General features: G+C 45.9%; 1 protein-coding gene across 1 annotated transcript in view; it reads left to right on the top strand.

The window, feature by feature from the left end:
• The window catches only part of HOOK1 (hook microtubule tethering protein 1), an 859,473-nt gene that overhangs the window by 684,580 nt on the left and 157,831 nt on the right, over nt 1–17,062 (top strand). Inside the window, exons 13-15 of the mRNA XM_085602484.1 lie at nt 954–1,041; nt 1,122–1,182; nt 13,034–13,174. Of these exons, the coding sequence (XP_085458610.1) occupies nt 954–1,041; nt 1,122–1,182; nt 13,034–13,174 (290 nt within the window). The remainder of the gene's footprint in view (nt 1–953; nt 1,042–1,121; nt 1,183–13,033; nt 13,175–17,062) is intronic.

The raw sequence follows: 17,062 nt of genomic DNA, 5'->3' as shown, positions 1-17,062 counted from the left end.
TTTTCAATACAAAATGTACTTCTCCCACATCACAATAATTTCAATATCTTCATGCAGTCCCCATGCATATGCAGTTTTTATTCAAATGTATTTTATTGAGCTTTCACCGTACAGGTGAATCCAATATTATTACAGTTGCTTCCCGCTCCTCAAAATAAACAGGATAGTTTCTGGCTGTCATTGAATTATGCTAATAGCTTATACTATTCGTGGTTGTGTTATTTGTTTTTTGCTGAGTTTTATATAGCGCAAACTTGACCCTAAGGTATCGGGTATCAGAGCGCTTTACATGAGCACCAGTTGTGTTGCAGACGGACACATTTATTTTATTTAAGCACGGGGAGTTTAAGTGATTTGCCCAGTTCCCAGCTCTGAGGTCCACCGCACTAGCTTTTAGGCCATATCCTCTCCCAGAATTCAAATAATGGTGATGGCAGAAGACAGCAGGTGCAGTCATCGGAGAGCAAGTTATCCTATTGTGAGACCCATGCTTGTGCAGTTGACAATCTTGGAATTACATTTTTTACCATAAGTATAACAAAAATTAGTCTGGTAAAGCCAACATTGGAGAGCCCGCCTTCACATCCACTTGCTGCAATTTTTTGTATTCACTATTTGAAGTGGTAAACACTGGTAAAGTATTTCAAGAACATTCAAAGGTGTATGCCTGAGTTGTGTGCTCATTGGCGGACATCTTCATATGATTTTGAAATGCTTTATTACTAACTACATGTTTGCAACACAAGAATTTGCAAACCCAATGCGATGCTTATTGGCTTTGCCATTGCTTGTTTATAAAATATTCAACAATAAGTTTTTTTCAGCAGTTCATCAATTCCTTCATTATTGTTTATTGAGGTGTTTCAGAATAATTGGTGAAATTCTTACAGTGTTTACGTTTAAAACCAAGTCAATTTTAATCCCCTGCAACTATCTCTAATGCTTTTTTATAGCGACTCATAATACAGCGGGATGCTTTAAAGGAGACCAACGAAGAACTCAGGTGCTCACAGATTCAACAGGATCATCTGAATCAAGCTGGTACTTTTATTGAACCACATTTATTTTGTATTTTGATTGAATGGTAAAAACAAAAAAAATTGATTAGTACATTTTTTTAGGTGCTGCTGGAGTATCCGGTTATGCCAACCTTGCTGCTGAAATTCTGCCTGTGGAGTACAGGTAGGGTATTATGTGTGTGTTGACCACGTGATAATTGGACTGGTCAAAATAGGCAACTTATCTTATTAATTTCAGAGAGACCTCTGTACCATTTAAGTACCCCATTGTTTACATGCACCTACTTCTCTGTGTATGAGAGGGGCTAGATTGTATTGTGCAGCAAAGAAAACAAGCATTATCAAAGCTAATAAGCTTAGCTATTTTTAATGTGCTTCTTCATTGACTAGCGAGTTTGTGTGTGTGGCTGTGTGGAGAGTTAATTTTTCAAAGGTTGCATGGATGAGTGACTACATGAGTGAATGGAAAGTTAATTGTCGAGTGAGTGCATGAAATGATTGATGGTTGAAGAAGCAAGTTCATGAAAGTGAGGTTGAGGTTGAATATGTATGTGTATGCTAAAGAGGTGAGTGAATGGATGAATAAGGGAGGGTATGCATGGGTATGCATGGGTGGCACCAGGCACGTTGCAGTAATATCACAAGTTGACGCTTCAGACATCTGTAGTAATAATGTTATAAAAATAGCAGTACAAGCATAACACCAGGGCTTAGCATCATTTGGCCAAGAATATCCACAATATGTTAAGAGTTACCACCATTATGACAGTGCAGTCAGCGCTCAAGCGGTAGGCATCATGGTAATATTTTCATTCACAAATCTTCACTGTCGCATAGATTATTTTGCTCATTAGTGATATCTATACCACTATTATCAAATCGTCAGTTTATGTTCAGATTTCCATCATCAGTCTGTAATCCTAGTTTGTGGTCAAATGTTCCCCAACATTGAGTAATCATTAATCCTTAGTGCATGCTCAGATTAGTCCCACAGCTTTGTGAAATTTACTTAAGGTTTAGATTTGCACAATTACTAATTAATTTAAAAAATATGTTCTAATTTGCTCCATCACTATGTAATCATAGTGCATAACCACATTTTTCCAGTAATACTCAATGCTTCCTGATAGTTGCACTTTCTTTTAGATATCTTGAGTGCCTGGACAGCTTTGTAAAATTTGGCGTGGTGAGCAAAATAACAATGGATTAAACCCAGATCTGTGACTGGAGGTGAATGTTTTGCCAATGTTCAACATTCCGTCCATCATCTTGTGTGTTTTGCTGTTCGCCCTATGTGGGAAGGACGTGGGCCCCGTGCTCACTATGCCACTGGATTCAAGCAATCCTGGCTGAAGAGGGGTGAAACCCCGAAACCGGTCCTAGGTTGCTTGATTCCGGTCCACGGAAGACATGGCTTGGCAGTTCGGGCTGGACTGTTCCCATGAGGCACAGGGTCAAGACTGATTTGCATATGGTCATGTCTGAACTGGGGTGGCGTGGTGAGCAAAAAACAATGGATTAAACCCAGATCTGTGACTGGGGGTGAATGTTTTGCCAATGTGCAACATTCCGTCCATCATCTTGTGTGTTTTGGACAGCTTTGTGGCATCAGTCAGAATTCTTGACTGTGTGAACATATTTACACAAGCATCGTTTTACCTTACGCCAGTGCCCCCCATTTTATCTTCCCATGAATACCTCAGAGAGGGGATGAGGGCAATGCTACAGACTGCATATAGGTTTAATTCCTCTGCCAAAGCATAGCAATAGAGGTTTACAGTGGTTAACTTGCAGATTTGATGGCGGAACCACTGCGTTAATCCGTGTTGGGTGCCCAGACAAACTACGGTGTATGGTGCACACCAGCTGATCTGCCTGCAATGTTTTAGTCACTTGAACAGAGGCAAAATCTCACAGCCGCTACTGCCACTGACAAGGCAGCCAAGTACATAGTTGGGCACTGCTGCACGAACTGAAATGTCAGTGGTTGTTATAGCAACTTCCTAAGTCCAAAATGGTCACTGATTCTGAATGAAGCACCTATCCTCCTGTGTAATTTCTCCAGTGTATTTCATATGAGGTGATGGAGTTTCTCATTGCAGCAGTAGGGCCTTCTAAAAGTGTAATATATTCTAGCAGTGGCATTGTTTTCTCTAGATTTTATCTTATCAGATCACTTGAACCCCCTCAAAATGAAGTAGTGAACATTCACGAGTTTGCGATTATGCTAGAGGAGAACGACTGGACATTAGAATAGTAGGAAGAGGTACTGTACGAAACTGGGCTTTTGTTGCAGTTGTCCCCCCACTTTTTAACTACTAAATGCTCTTTTTCAACTCTGATAGTTCATTGAGGCCTGCTAACCAGACCTCAGTGCCAGTGCTCCTTCCCTAAAACAAGGTGTTGTCTAATTGTGCCACAATTGGCAAAGGACTTTACCCCCCTGTAAGTCCCTAGTAGATGGTACCCCAGGTACCTAGGGCAGGGGTACTAAAGAGGGTCCCTTAGGGTGGTATAACTCCAGCTTATCTTATGCCACCCTAAGGGACCCACATACAAATTCCACACAGACTGCTATTGGAGGCTGCGTTAAATGGTGCAAACGATGAGTGAAAACATTACATGACACACTCCTGTAATGCCAAAGTCACTGCATCTAATATATGGATGTCACCCCTACAGCAGTACTATATTAGGCAGGGTGCAGTATATTTTATGTGAGGACATATCTACATGAGAAAATATGCCCCTGTGATGTCTAGTGCTATTGCTAGATATTGCAAATGGGCAGGGAAGCCATCTTAAAGTATTTAGAGGGTACTGGTCAAAACGAGTTCCCCAGCTACATTATGGTTTCACTGAATCGTGGTGTTTGGTATCAAACACCTCATATTAATAAACCCACACTGATTCCAGCGATGGATTTATTTATACATGCGCCCAGAGTGCACCTTAGAGGTGTTCCCTAAACACCTACCAACTACTAGTGTGCTGGCTGACTGGTCCTGAGCAGCCTGCCACCATAGATAACTTTCTTACCCCCAGGGGTGAGGGCCTATGCTCTCAGGAGGTCAGGAACAAAGCCTGTCCAGCAGAGAGGGTTTACACCCTCTCCAACAGGATGACCTGCAAATTAGCATTACAAAGCAGGGGGCTTCAACGTGCCTGCTCTCTTTGGTATGTGAATCTACCTTGCCCTCAGAGGGATGCCACTACCTGACTGGGGCCCATTTGGCACCACGACAGGGGGAAAAATAGCTATGCAGGGGACATGCACTGCCAGGCTGGACACACGTTTAGGGTGACCAGCTGGAAGTGAATATGACTTTAGAGATTCCACCATCTTGTGTGTGGTGGAATTAGGAATTCTGGGACAGAGTAGTGCCCACTTCCCAAAGTGGCTGTAGTGACCCCAGGAGTGAGTAGACCATCGACTACTTCCCCTCACTCCCCTTAACACAACTAAATTGAGTATTTAGTGGACCCCCTGATACCAGGATTTCAGATTTCTATGGACCAAAAGAAGAAATGGACAAAGAAAAAACAGGTGACCCGAGAACCAAGGAGCACAACTGATTTGCCGCTAACTCTGCCAACCAGCCTGCTGCATCAGACCCTCGTGGAAAAACTGATTCATCCTTGTTAGAAATGGGGGTCCCTAGTTGGCAATGGTATACACCTTTGTCCAAGTAGGGACCCTTGCTTCTAGTCAGGGAAAGGGGTATACACTCCTGAATAACCCATGCTCACCCCCTTGGTAGCTTGGCACGAGCAGACAGGCTTATCTCAGAGGCGGTGTATAAAGCATTTGTGAACACATACAGTAATACAGTGAACACACTACAAATGGACACCACACCAGTTTAGAAAAATAAGTAATCTTTACTAGACTTGACACAAGACCAAACGACAAAAATCCTCAACACTGTAATAAAAATATGACTTTCAAAATGGTAGAAATAGCTTAGTTCAATGTAGATGGTAAAAAGAGACACTTTACTTTCAAAGTACCTTGGATGCGTCACGCAATACAAACAAAAGGGTCGCAGGGAAGGTGATGCGTCGGTTCCTTGCTTCGGAGGAGGTGATGCGTGGGTTCCTTACCTCAGCGCAGGGGAGGTGATGCGTTGTTTCCTTACCGGAGAGGAGGTGATGCGTCGGTTTCTTACTGTGATCCGGTGCGATGCGACAAGATGGCGCCGCGATGCGATGATCCGGTGCGATGCGACAAAATGGCGTCTTTGATGCGATGTGACAACGTGGATGCAATGTGTGCACGCCCGATGGCCGTGCGGCAAATTCGATGATCTTTGGAGCCGCGACAGGCCCTGCGCCACGCTTCTCCGGCGATGCGGCGGCGGCACGCTTTTCTGGTGATCCGACACTCTTCGTCTGCGATGCGACGACGAACAGCTGTGGCACGCTTCTTCGGCGATGCGGAGGCAGCTGCTGCGACATGCTTCTCCTCATTGTGTCGCGCTTCCAGCTCCCAGCGACAGTCTCTAGAGGTCCTGAACAGCTGCAGGTACCTCTCTGTAGGTTAGAATTCCCAGCAAGGAAATTCAGGAGGAGCTGGTGTTGAAGTCTTTGTGTCCCTGAGACTTCAGACAGGAAGCAGGCTCAGTTCAAGCCCTTTGAGATCTTCCTCAAGATGACAAAGCAAACAACAAAGTCCTTTTCTTCTTTCCTTGGCAACAAGTAACCACTGCAGGCCAACCCCAGACAGCAAACAGCACAGGGGCAGTAATCCTCCTTCAGCTTCTCCGGTTTCTTCTCCTTGGCAAAGGTTCCTCTAGATTTCCCAGAAGGGATCTAAAGTTCTGGGGTCTGGGTCCCCCTTTTTATACACACAAATCCTTTGTCTCTGAAGGCAGAGAGTGTCTGTACCTAGTCCAAACCAGTTCTGTGTGTATTCTGCAAGTGCACAACTTCTTCCTTTGTCAGTGTGGGCCAGGGTCATTAGACGCACCACAGGAGTTGGAGCCAGCATTGTGGAAGGCAGGCACAGCCCTATTCAGGCCCACGTGCTACTCCTCCCACCACTCTCAATGCAGATAGGTCTATTCAGCCTAGTGGTGACTCACCCTGTCTCCTGGAGCCACCCCAGCCCCTGTCACTCACAAACCAGACATGCAATATACAACATAGCAGAGGCAGGCTGGATGGTTAGGCAAGAAAATACCTACTTTTTAAAAGTGGTATTTTCAAACACAGAATGTTAAAACCAACTTCACTAAAATATGTATTTTATCTCTCTGAGTTCAGGCATACTAAATTTGTTTTTCTACCATGTTCCGTGGGTCAGTTAGGATTGTAAGATGTTATATTCAAACTGCCCATTCTGGCCTATAGGAACAGGTAGCCTTGCAATAGTGAAAAACGAAAATGGCTGTAATTCACTATCAGGACATGCCACACACACCAGGGCATGTCCTGCCTTTCACATACAATGCACCCTGCCCACAGGAATACCTTGGGCCTACCTTAGGGGTGACTAACATGCAGAAAAGGGAAGGTTTTGGGACTGGCAAGTGTGTGCACTGGCCAAGTCGACATGGCAGTCCCAGACTGCACACAGGCTCTGCAATGGCAGGCCTGAGCCACATTTTACAAGCTGTTTCTGTGGGTGGCACAACCAGTGCTGCAAGCCCACCAGCAGCATTTGATTTACAGGCCCTGGGCACACATGGTGCACTGTACAAGGGTCTGACAAGTAAATCAAATATGCCAATCATGGAGTCACTAATCCATTACAACAATTTACAATAGAGAGCATATGCACTTTAGCACTGATCAGCAGTGGTAAAGTGCCCAGAGTCATAACACCACCAACAACAGGTCAGAAAAAATACAGGAGGAAGGCAAAAAGTTCAGGGATGACCATGCAAAATGGGCCAAGTCCAACAGTCCTGCTGCTGTGCAGACCTCAAGAAACCCAGAGGGCTGCCAGTGCTTCGCATATTGCCAAAGAAACTCCCTTGGAATGGAGGAGCTACTTCCCTGTAGCTGCATGCACCAAAGAAGCAAGACCCGATACACCGACCTGCTGCCTACAGGGACTACTGACGCAGCAGCCAGCCAGGAAGAGGTAGCAGTGCTCCCACAGGTCAGATCCTCCAATTGTAGGGATGCCAGGACCGACCGGAGCCCCATAATACCAATACCTGTGGTACTGGACCCCTTGCAGCAGCCAAGGCTTGTTGTGTCCAGTCCAGACACCTACGCGAAGGAAGACAGACCTGCATGTCGAGAGACTGCAGGGACAGTGAGACCCACATTGTGAATGACCCAGCTGTCCTGTTTGCCCCTCTGCAGCAGAAACAAAGTGAGTCTGTGACCACCGTCACCCTTTGCCTCAAAGCACCTATGCATCCGCGCTCCAGGGCCCAAGTCCAAAAGGGAGGTGGCGTGCCAATGAGCTCCCCAAACCCACAAAAGCTAAGCCCATCCTTGGGTTTTCCCAGGTTAGACTTCCAGTCGCTGCCTGCAGCCTCTTTCTTCAAGGCCCCTCCAACCGTGAGAGACTCCAGCCCCGGATCCGACGGCTAAAGACACCACTGCACCCAAGTCCAAAATCCCAGGGAGAAGTGGACCAAGGGTGTGCCCTACATGCCTGAGGATCACAGTGGTTGAGCCCACCTGGTTCCCCAGTCCCTGCTTGTAGCCACTTTGTAACCAGAGCCTTTTCCCAATTAAGTGAATGGGGCAACCAACGCCATGAAACAGTTCTACACCCTGATGCCCCAGAGCTTCTTGAGGTGACCTGTTGGTGTGACCTTGGACCTTGCCCCATACTTACCTTAAGTCCAGAAGAACAGTCAAATAAGTCATTGTCAAGTGCCTGAATGCAGTACGGTTTCCCCCCAATATGATAACATTATAGCACCCACAAATTGCACTAAGGGCTTTATTACGAGAATGGCAGTCCCAAAACCGCCGTACCTATGGTGGCTGTCCAACCGCCTGATTAAAAGTTTGGCAGTCGGACCGCTACCAGCCCGACACAAGACTGCTGCCACCAACAGCGTCCTGGATCCTGATCCTTTCACGGTGGCAGTGCTGATTCCGGCACCACCGTGCAGATCACAACCTGCCTTTCCAACAAGCTTTTTATGGCAGGGACCCTGCCATGAAAAGGTTGGCCGAAAGGCAGGGGAATGGGCCCCAAACAGGGCCCATGGGGGTGGTGCATGGGGGCACATGTTGTACCCTCCTATGCTTGCATTGTCATGTGTGAACTGTGTGCCATGCACAGCATGATGCATGGTACACAGTGCACCGACATACATGCAGCGCTGGCACGGCATCAGCATGTGCTACAGGCTTTGTATGAGCTGAAGCATGCCGTGGCATAGCCAGCTCAACACCACCAGCCCAGCAGTGTTCTCGTAATATGGCGGTCTGGCTTGACGGCACACTCCCGACCGCCAACTCTTAATTGGACACTAAATGTCAACTTTTGAGAACTGTAAAAATTCATAGCTCGAAAACTACTTACTAGATTCCACTGATCTTGGTATCTAAATTCATCTAAAAGCATGTGTTATTTTTATAAATTGATGTCGGATTTCTTTATTGAGTGTGTGTCTCACTTACTGCCTTTGTGTGTATAACAAATGCTTAGAACTACCCTCTGATGTGCCTAACTGCTCACCCAAACTACCACAAAAGAGGGTCTTTAGGGTGTCATTTGTGCCTCTATAATTCCTTTGGGGTTTGCCTGGACTCTTTACACTTTGTACCTCTTTTTGCTCAACTATATAAAGAGTCAGCTCCCTACATTGGTGGCACAACGGTGGGGTCCAAAGCTTTGCATTAACTTTCCCACTCTGTTAGTATTGTGATTCCACAATAGAATTCACATTTGACTTTAGTTGCTAAAAATATTTTTGGAATTTTTGAATTTCCAAATTTCTAATCTGATCTGTTAGGGCCTTGGTTAAGTCTCCCAGTCCTTTAAATTTAAAAAAGTATCCTAGACAGTTAGGGCCTTTTAAAAAAAAAATAGTCTGGTAGACTTTTTCTGGCCACCAGAGCAAAAGCTGCGAACACTGCATTAGCATATGGAGTCCCAGTCCTGGACATCTGCCAGGCAGCAATGTGGGCTTCCCTGCATACATTTACCAAGCACTACTACCTGGACAGTCTGGTCCGCAGGGACGGGCATTTCGCCCTTTCGGTCTTGCAGGGCTTCCTAGTTTACATTTGACTACAGACCCACCACTAGTGATGGTATTGCTTGGGTATCTATTCAAAGGTAACAAATCTGTGGTTAGAAGTCGGTTAGAAGTCTATATCGGATAAACAAGTTACTTACCTTAAGTAACATCTTATCTGGTAGAGACTATATCTAGTCGCTGATACTGATCACAAAATTTTACCGAACCCAGGGCATTATGCCCGAGATTCTCCAGCCAGACCACAGATTTAGAGGAACTTCATCAGTATCATTCAGGTCCCTAACAATAAATTGACAACTCACTGAGGAAACCCCAGCACCAGATGGCCGTGTAAAAAGGGCGAAACACGTGTTGGCTGTTACCACTCTTTGTGTAATTGACTCAGAATCCTTGTAATGAGTCACAACACTTCTATCTATAAAAAAGCATCAATATGAACAATGCGTACTGGAATTTTTCCGAACAGCACGATTATACTGACATGTCCTGACTTCCCTTTGGAACTTTCTTGCAATTAGGGGGTTAGGGGTTTCCCCCTGTCAAGGACAAGTACCCGAACTGCATTTTGCTCAACTAAGTACGGCCAGTAAGGAATTGGGACCCAACACCTCTTTTCTTTTGGAATTGCTCCCCGACTTACCCATCCTCCCCACTCTGCAGACTGATCTCTAGGGTCTGGGCTGATCCCTTTCAGGGCCCTAGTTTGGACACACCAGTGTCAGTGCACTTCTTGGCTCCGCACTTCTGGCATGGAAAGTCGTGAAAAGTAGCCAACGTTATTGCACCAAGGTGGTTACTATATAGCTGATGCGGACCTCACTTCTGGCACAAACGAAGTCGTTGCATGAAGCCGACCGATGCCACCTACGGGCACTCAGGGGTACTGCTCATGAAAAATCTGACCCCTAGGGAGATTCAGAGGTAAGGAATCTGAGGATAGATATAGTCTAAAGGCCCCCAGTGCCTTGAGTCCCTTAGGGGTGAGTAGTTTGCGCTTTACAAATACAGCATTTAGATTTAGATTTACCAGATAAGATGTAAATGAAGGTAAGTAACGTGTTCTACAGGTTAGTTGTCTTTTTCTCGCTTCTCATTTCCCCCTTTTAAAATGGTTGTGTGATGTAACCACGCATGCTTTTACCACGCATTCCTGTACCACACAGTATCAACAATGCAAGTCTTAACCACGCATATGCCTTTACCATGATTGTCTTTACAACTAATTATGCGTTGTTAAGGCTTGTATGTTAAACACATATCCATGGTTAAGACTTGACAGGTAATTCTTAAGCCCCTGACACATGTCCCCGCCCTGAGTCCTAAAACTACCCCTTCCTCTGGAAAGCCAACCCCCTACTCCGAGCCCTAATAACTTCCCTTCCCCCCAGTCCTAAAAACTACCCAGCCCTCTCCTAAACCCTAAAAACTACCTGACCCCGAGCCCTAAAAACGAGCCCACCCTCCCCTAAGCCCTAAAAACTACAGTGACTCCCCCCTGAGCCCTAAAAACTACCCTGCCCCCGTAACCCTAAAAAGTATTTTGATCCCTGCCCCGCCCTGACACCTAAAACGCCCCCCTCCTTCCTAAAAACCAACCCCCTCCCCAGCCTCGAAAGCTACCCCGACTCCCCAGCCCTGACAACTGCCCCACCCACCTCGAATCCTTAAAACTACCCGACCCCCTAGCACTGAAAACTACCCCCAACCCATACAAACAACCTCCACGCCCCCTAAAACCCAACCCCAACCCCAGCCCCAATTACCTCACCGCATCCTCTGGCTCCCCCAATCCTTCCATCTTCCGCCAGCCAGCAGCTAGACCGCGCACTACCTTAAACATGCATATATGTGGCTGGTCGAAGGAAACCAACAGCTGGAGAGGTACGCTGCGATTTTCGGAGACATAGGGGCACTTTAGGTCCACTTCACCAAGGCCTTTTGATGTCGGAAACAGTTTACCGGAGCAGGTCGCAGTTGAGGGGGTCTCTGTGCAGAGGCTGCAGGCGACGTCGAGGAGTCCGAGAAGGGTCAACCACGATGCACTCGGGCTCTGGAGCGCTGGGGAACCTCGCTGGGACAGGTGGGTCACTTGGACTCGGGCCTGAGACGTCGGGTTCAGAGGTGGAACCGGGAGTAGGAATTTCCGGTTCTTCAGTTCACTGATGTCTTTACTTGAAACTTGTTGCTGGTAAACAGATCCACTGTTCTCGGGAGATCTCGTTCTTTTTCGAAGGCAGGCAGTCCTCCCAGTATTTTGGAGGTCACTGGGCTGCAGGACGAGTCGTCTTCTGGTGCAGGATCATTGAGGGGTTCAGACAGGTCAGTAGGGCTGGGACCAAGTCAGTAGTTCTCTGCACTTTTCTCTGCTGGTGCGACTCTGTGGTGTCAAGCTTTTCTTAGGTCATCAGGAACTGAATTCAGGGTCTGGTTATGCCACCTAAATACTTGATTTAGGGGAGTTACAGGGTAGTGACAGTTAGTGGCCAATGGGCCCATTTCCTGGGGTGTCTACACCCTCAATTATGCCCACCGCCTCTGGCAGAGGCACATAGCCCTAGCCCTGTTTGGATAAGTCCCACTATCTTCAAGATGGTGGACACTGAAAAGTGTGCTTCATTTCACCTCCGGCATCTGAAGAGTGGAGTTGGCAAAGGATGGCACACCTCCTATTCTTGTTGAGTTTTACCGCCTGTATACCCGCCCAAAAGTGGGTGAGCACAGGAGGGGGCTACTGGTCCTTTTAACAGGAGAAGCTGGGGTCGCAGTGCAAAGGTTGGTAGGTTTCAGGGGACCCCTCTAAGGGGTCCTCTATGTGCAATTGTTTATAAACCTGACACTGGAATCAGTGCAGGTTCAATATGACAAGATGTTTGGTACTAAATATCCCATACTTCAATGAAGCCATCATGGAGCTGGGGAACGCGCAATGACAAGTGTCAAGCCCATGTACTTATTATGGCTTCCCTGGTCACTTGCAGTATCCAGTAATCAACATGGATATTGCAGAAGCATATATGCTCATGCAAATATGCCCTCACCGGAGGTATAGTGCTCTCTGCCATAGGGCTAAGGCCTGCTAGAGGGGTGTCTTACCTATATCCTATGCAGTGTCGGTGGACATGCCACACAGGGATGTGTGCATGTCGACTCTTCAGTTTTGTCTGCACCAAGGCACACAGTCTGCAATGGCAGAGTGCAGGGTCTTGGTGAGGGGACCCTAGGGTGGCACAATTTGTGCTGCTACCCTCGGGGTCCCTCTTCAGTGCCAATGCCCTAGATACCAGGGGTACCATTTACTAGGGACTTACAAGGGATACTGATGTGGTGCCAATTGGGAAACAAAAGGTACACTTTAGGGAAGGAGATCTGGCACAGGGGACCTGTTTGGCAGGGTCCCTGTGCACTTCCAGTGGAAATGACATAATTTTCCAGGCAAAATATGGGGGCTAACCATGTCCAAAAGAGGCTCTTTCCTACACATATGTGGATAGATCCTTCCCCAAAACTTCCCCATACTGTCTGAAGTAATGTTATAACTTGAGTGCATACTCTTTTCTGTCCCTTTTCATTATTGTTCATTTATTATTACACATAAGGCAAAAAATCAACTCTAATGATGTTTAAAAATTGACATCATATAGATCTAAAATTTGTTTTTCGTGACACAATGCAATGAGATTGTAATTGCCTCAGACTGGTTTGATATTCGTGGCCAGTTAAAACATGGCTTGGCGAAAAGACTTCATGTTGTCTGTGATCTGTTAGAAAGAAAACATGTCTTTACATTAAATAATGAAAAAAGTATACCTTGGCATCAGTGTTTTTTTTTTTCAGGGAAGTTTTTATTAGACTACAACATGAAAACAAGATGCTCCGCTTGCAGCAAGAGGGATCTGAAAATGAGCGTATTGCAGAACTACAAGGGCAGCTAGAGGATAAACACCGCAAGATGAGCGAACTGGAAACTGAGAACAGGTGATTGTTACTCCTTTTGCACTTCTAACATTTGATGTTCTGGAAATCTATCCTTTGACCCCAACTGCCACTTTTTAGTTTGATGGCATTGGTAGTTGATGTCACTGAACTACAACATCATAGTGTTGTAAGTACAAATCTGCGCTGTGATATACTAGCACTGCACACGTTATGTGTTCATTCATGTGGCACTTTTCTGCTTTTTTCACATTACTGTACATTTATCTTAGAGGCATAGATAATGTATCCCAGAAAATGTCCATAAGTGGTATACTCCTGTGATTTTCCCATTTATGTTTCTCTACCATTTTGTGTCTTTCTTCTCCAGTATTTTTAAAATATTTCATTGTCCACACATTTAATTTTAATAACTAATAATATTTTTTATTAACAGTGCACATGCATCAGTAAACAGCAAAATTCAGTAACAATAGATTCAGTCACTATGGGCCATATGTAGGTAACATACTATTTACCGATTCATAAATACCGAATTTTACCGATTCGGTATTTATGAATCGGTAAATAGTATGTAGGTAAACAATCGGAAATTATTACCGATTCGGTAAATATCGGTATTTATGAATCGGTATTTACCGAATCGGTAATAATGCATCCCTTCCCATTCATTCCTATGGGCCTGGAGGCCCATAGGAATGAATGGGAAGCCAGTTACTATTACCGATTCGGTAAATACCGAATCGGTAATAGGGGAAGCATATTCATGGGTGGCCGGGTGTCACATTGACACCCTGTTGCACTCCTGAATCGTGCATGTGTGCACATGTGGCGCACATACATGCCCTAAGGGCATGTATGTCTGCCACATGGCACTTTTAAAATAGCACAAAAATGCTTTTTTAAAGGTATTCGTCATTTACCATCAACTTGTAGTTGGTGGTAAATAACGAATCCAGAAACCAATAATGCACTCACTTGAGTGCCCCCTACATAGCATTTCAGGATTCGGTAATTTACCAAATCGGTATTTTACCGATTTCTTAAAATTCCGATTCGGTAAATTACCGAATCCAGAAAATGAGCCACCTACATCTCAAGTGCCTCAATACCGGTCGGTAACGGGATATTTACCGATTTTCAGCCGTTACCGACCGGTATTTAGGTACCTACATATGGCCCTATATATTGTAGAATCATAAACTTAATTTCACAATGTCAGAAAAGTATAGGAAATAGCATTAATCTTTTAAAGCTTAATAATTAGTAGCTGGTAGGTTCCACATCCATGCCCAATCAATATTATATGCCACCTACACTGCCACATTTATCTTAACAGCACATCAAATCTTTATCAACTACACTGGCTTTAGCCATTAAAATGATGTGAAATCTCTCTCAATACTCATGTGAGGTCTCCAGTGGGCATGTGATAAGGCTTCATAACTCTACTCTATTTTATTTCAAGACAACAAACATTGCATTGTATCTTAGGCCAGGTAGGAGTCCCATCCATGAACTGGCTATACGTCTCTTAACTTGTAATATGACAGATCCTGCAAATTTAAATGTATGGGTTGCAGATGAACTTTGTGCGTCCATAATATCAATATGAGCTCTTTTGTGTGCTAGATTCCAAAATCGCGTGTTTCTGATAGAACCGCAGATTCCCCAGGCATCAGACTGGATCTCAATACTGTTGAACAGTACCTCTGCTCACTTGGAGGTGGTGGTGTGCGGCTCCATACTGAAGGTGTTCCACTCCGGAAATGATGTGCGTGGCAAATATAGGCACCTCTCTCATGCACTGACCTCAGTTCCTTTCTGTCTGAGCCAACGGCCGTGGATCTGGAGCTACATCTCGTCTCTGGAAAGACTTGTTTACCTCAGAAATTCGAAAATCTAGTGTGCCAGGGAAATTTCACCTCCCAAATCTACAGGGTTTAAACCTTGTAGGGATTGTTGCAAGCAGATGGCTGTGACAGATCCCCATGAGGTTTGCCTGTGCTGCCTGGTGTCGGACCATGACTCTAAAGCCTGCAGTGACTGCATGTTATGAACCCAAAGGCCATACTAGATCGCGAGGTAAAGCAATACGTCTCCAAGCATTGGAAGACTACAGTTTAAGTCCAAGTGCTGATGGAGCACCATCTGTCCGACATACAGCAGGAAGTGTAAGCTTTTTTTGCCAAAATGGCTATCAAGATGGTGCCTGCACAAGAAGTGGGTCATGGCTATTATTCCCGATACTTTCTGGTGCCAAAGAAGGATGGAGGCCTTTGTCCTATTTTAGACCTGTGCCTTCCTCCGGAAGGACAGACTAAAAATACTCACCCTGGTCCAGGTCTTGTTTGCCCTCGACCCTGAGACTGGATGGTGGTGTTCAATCTGCAGGACGCCTAGTTCCATCTAAGCACCCTGCAGGCCCATCAGCACTACCTGCGGTTTGTGGTAGGATAGGGGCTTTTAACGTCTGCTTTGCTCCCCTTTGGCCTCACCAGTGCCCCGCAGGTGTTTACAAAAGTGATGGCAGTGGGAGCAGCACATCTTTGGAGGTCAGGAGACCCAGTCTTCCCCCTCCTGGACGACAGGCTGTTGAAGGCGGGCTCACCCTGGGCTGTCATTAACCACCTCCAGACTACGGCGAAACTCATGCCACTTTTGAGGTTCACTATCAATGTTCTGAAGTCACACCTGACTCCCTTGCAGACTTGCCCTTTCCTCAGAGCTATTCTGGACGTAGGTAGATGTTTTGCCTTTCCCCCGGAGAGTCCAGGACATTCAGGTTCTGTTACCGATCTTGCCCTAGATTTTAGTGAGGTAGACTCTGAAGCTGCTGGGACTGATGGCCTCCTGCATCCTGCTGGTTAAGCATGCCAGGTTCATATGCGGGCTCTGCAGTGAAATCTGGTCTCAGTGGGCCCAGTATAAAGGGGACTTCTTGGACCAAGTCCAGATTTCAGAGGAGACTGTAAAAGACCTGCATTGATGATTACTGGACCATGATTAGGTCAGCAGCAGACCCCTCTCCCTGACCCACACAAAGCTGACAGTAGTGACCGATGCGTCACTTCGGGTGGAAGCAGTTCAGAGGCCTCAGGTCTTCGGAGGAGTCCTAGTTCCACATCAACCTTCTAAAGCAAAGGACTTGGCATTGAAAGCCTTCCTTCCAGATGTCAGGAAGATGCTGGTATAGATTCTTATGGACAACACCACTGCCATTTGGTATTGCAACAAACAAGGCGAGGTGGGGTCATGGACCTTGTGCTAGAAGGCACTACATCTCTGGAAATGACTTGCCCATATGAAATTTTCCTGGTGGTGAAACACCTTGCTGCAGCTTTGAATGCAAGGACAGACAAGCTCAACCGTCGACACCTAGCAGGTCACAAGTGGCAGTTGAGCTTGGCAGGTGAACCTGAAGGTGGAGCAAGGTCTCTTCCATGACTAAGGGTAACATTGGCTCGTTCAGAGAATGCACAATGTCAGCAATTCTGCACTTTGTGTGGCACTCTGGACTCCTATATACCTTTCAGCCAATACCCATCCTGCCACGAGTTCTGAAGATGGTCAAAAGCAACCAGATCCAGTCATTCTAGTGGCCCCAGACTGGGCATAAAGTATATACTATCCAGAGGTCTGGGTATAAGTGTCTGTCCACCGATCGGGCTGTCCTCTAGGAGGATCTGCGGTCACAGCAATGGGACAGGGTGTTGCACCTGGGCCTTCACAGTCTTCAATTATATGCTTGGAGATTGAGCGTCAATTGCTGAACACATTCGACCTTTCTCTTGAGGTGGTTGATGTCATCTTGGCAACCAAGCGTCCCTCAACAAATACAGTATACGCCTGTCGTTTGGAACAGATTTCGGCTTGGTATGGCATACAGCAGATTGACCTCCTCCAGGCAAAGTTATCTGACGTTTTGTT

The sequence above is a fragment of the Triturus cristatus genome, chromosome 4_2 (genome assembly GCF_964204655.1).
Source record: "Triturus cristatus chromosome 4_2, aTriCri1.1, whole genome shotgun sequence".
Taxonomy (NCBI): Eukaryota; Metazoa; Chordata; class Amphibia; order Caudata; family Salamandridae; genus Triturus; species Triturus cristatus.
The sequence above is the reverse complement of the archived record's forward strand: the minus strand, read 5'-3'. Positions and strand labels throughout refer to the sequence as shown.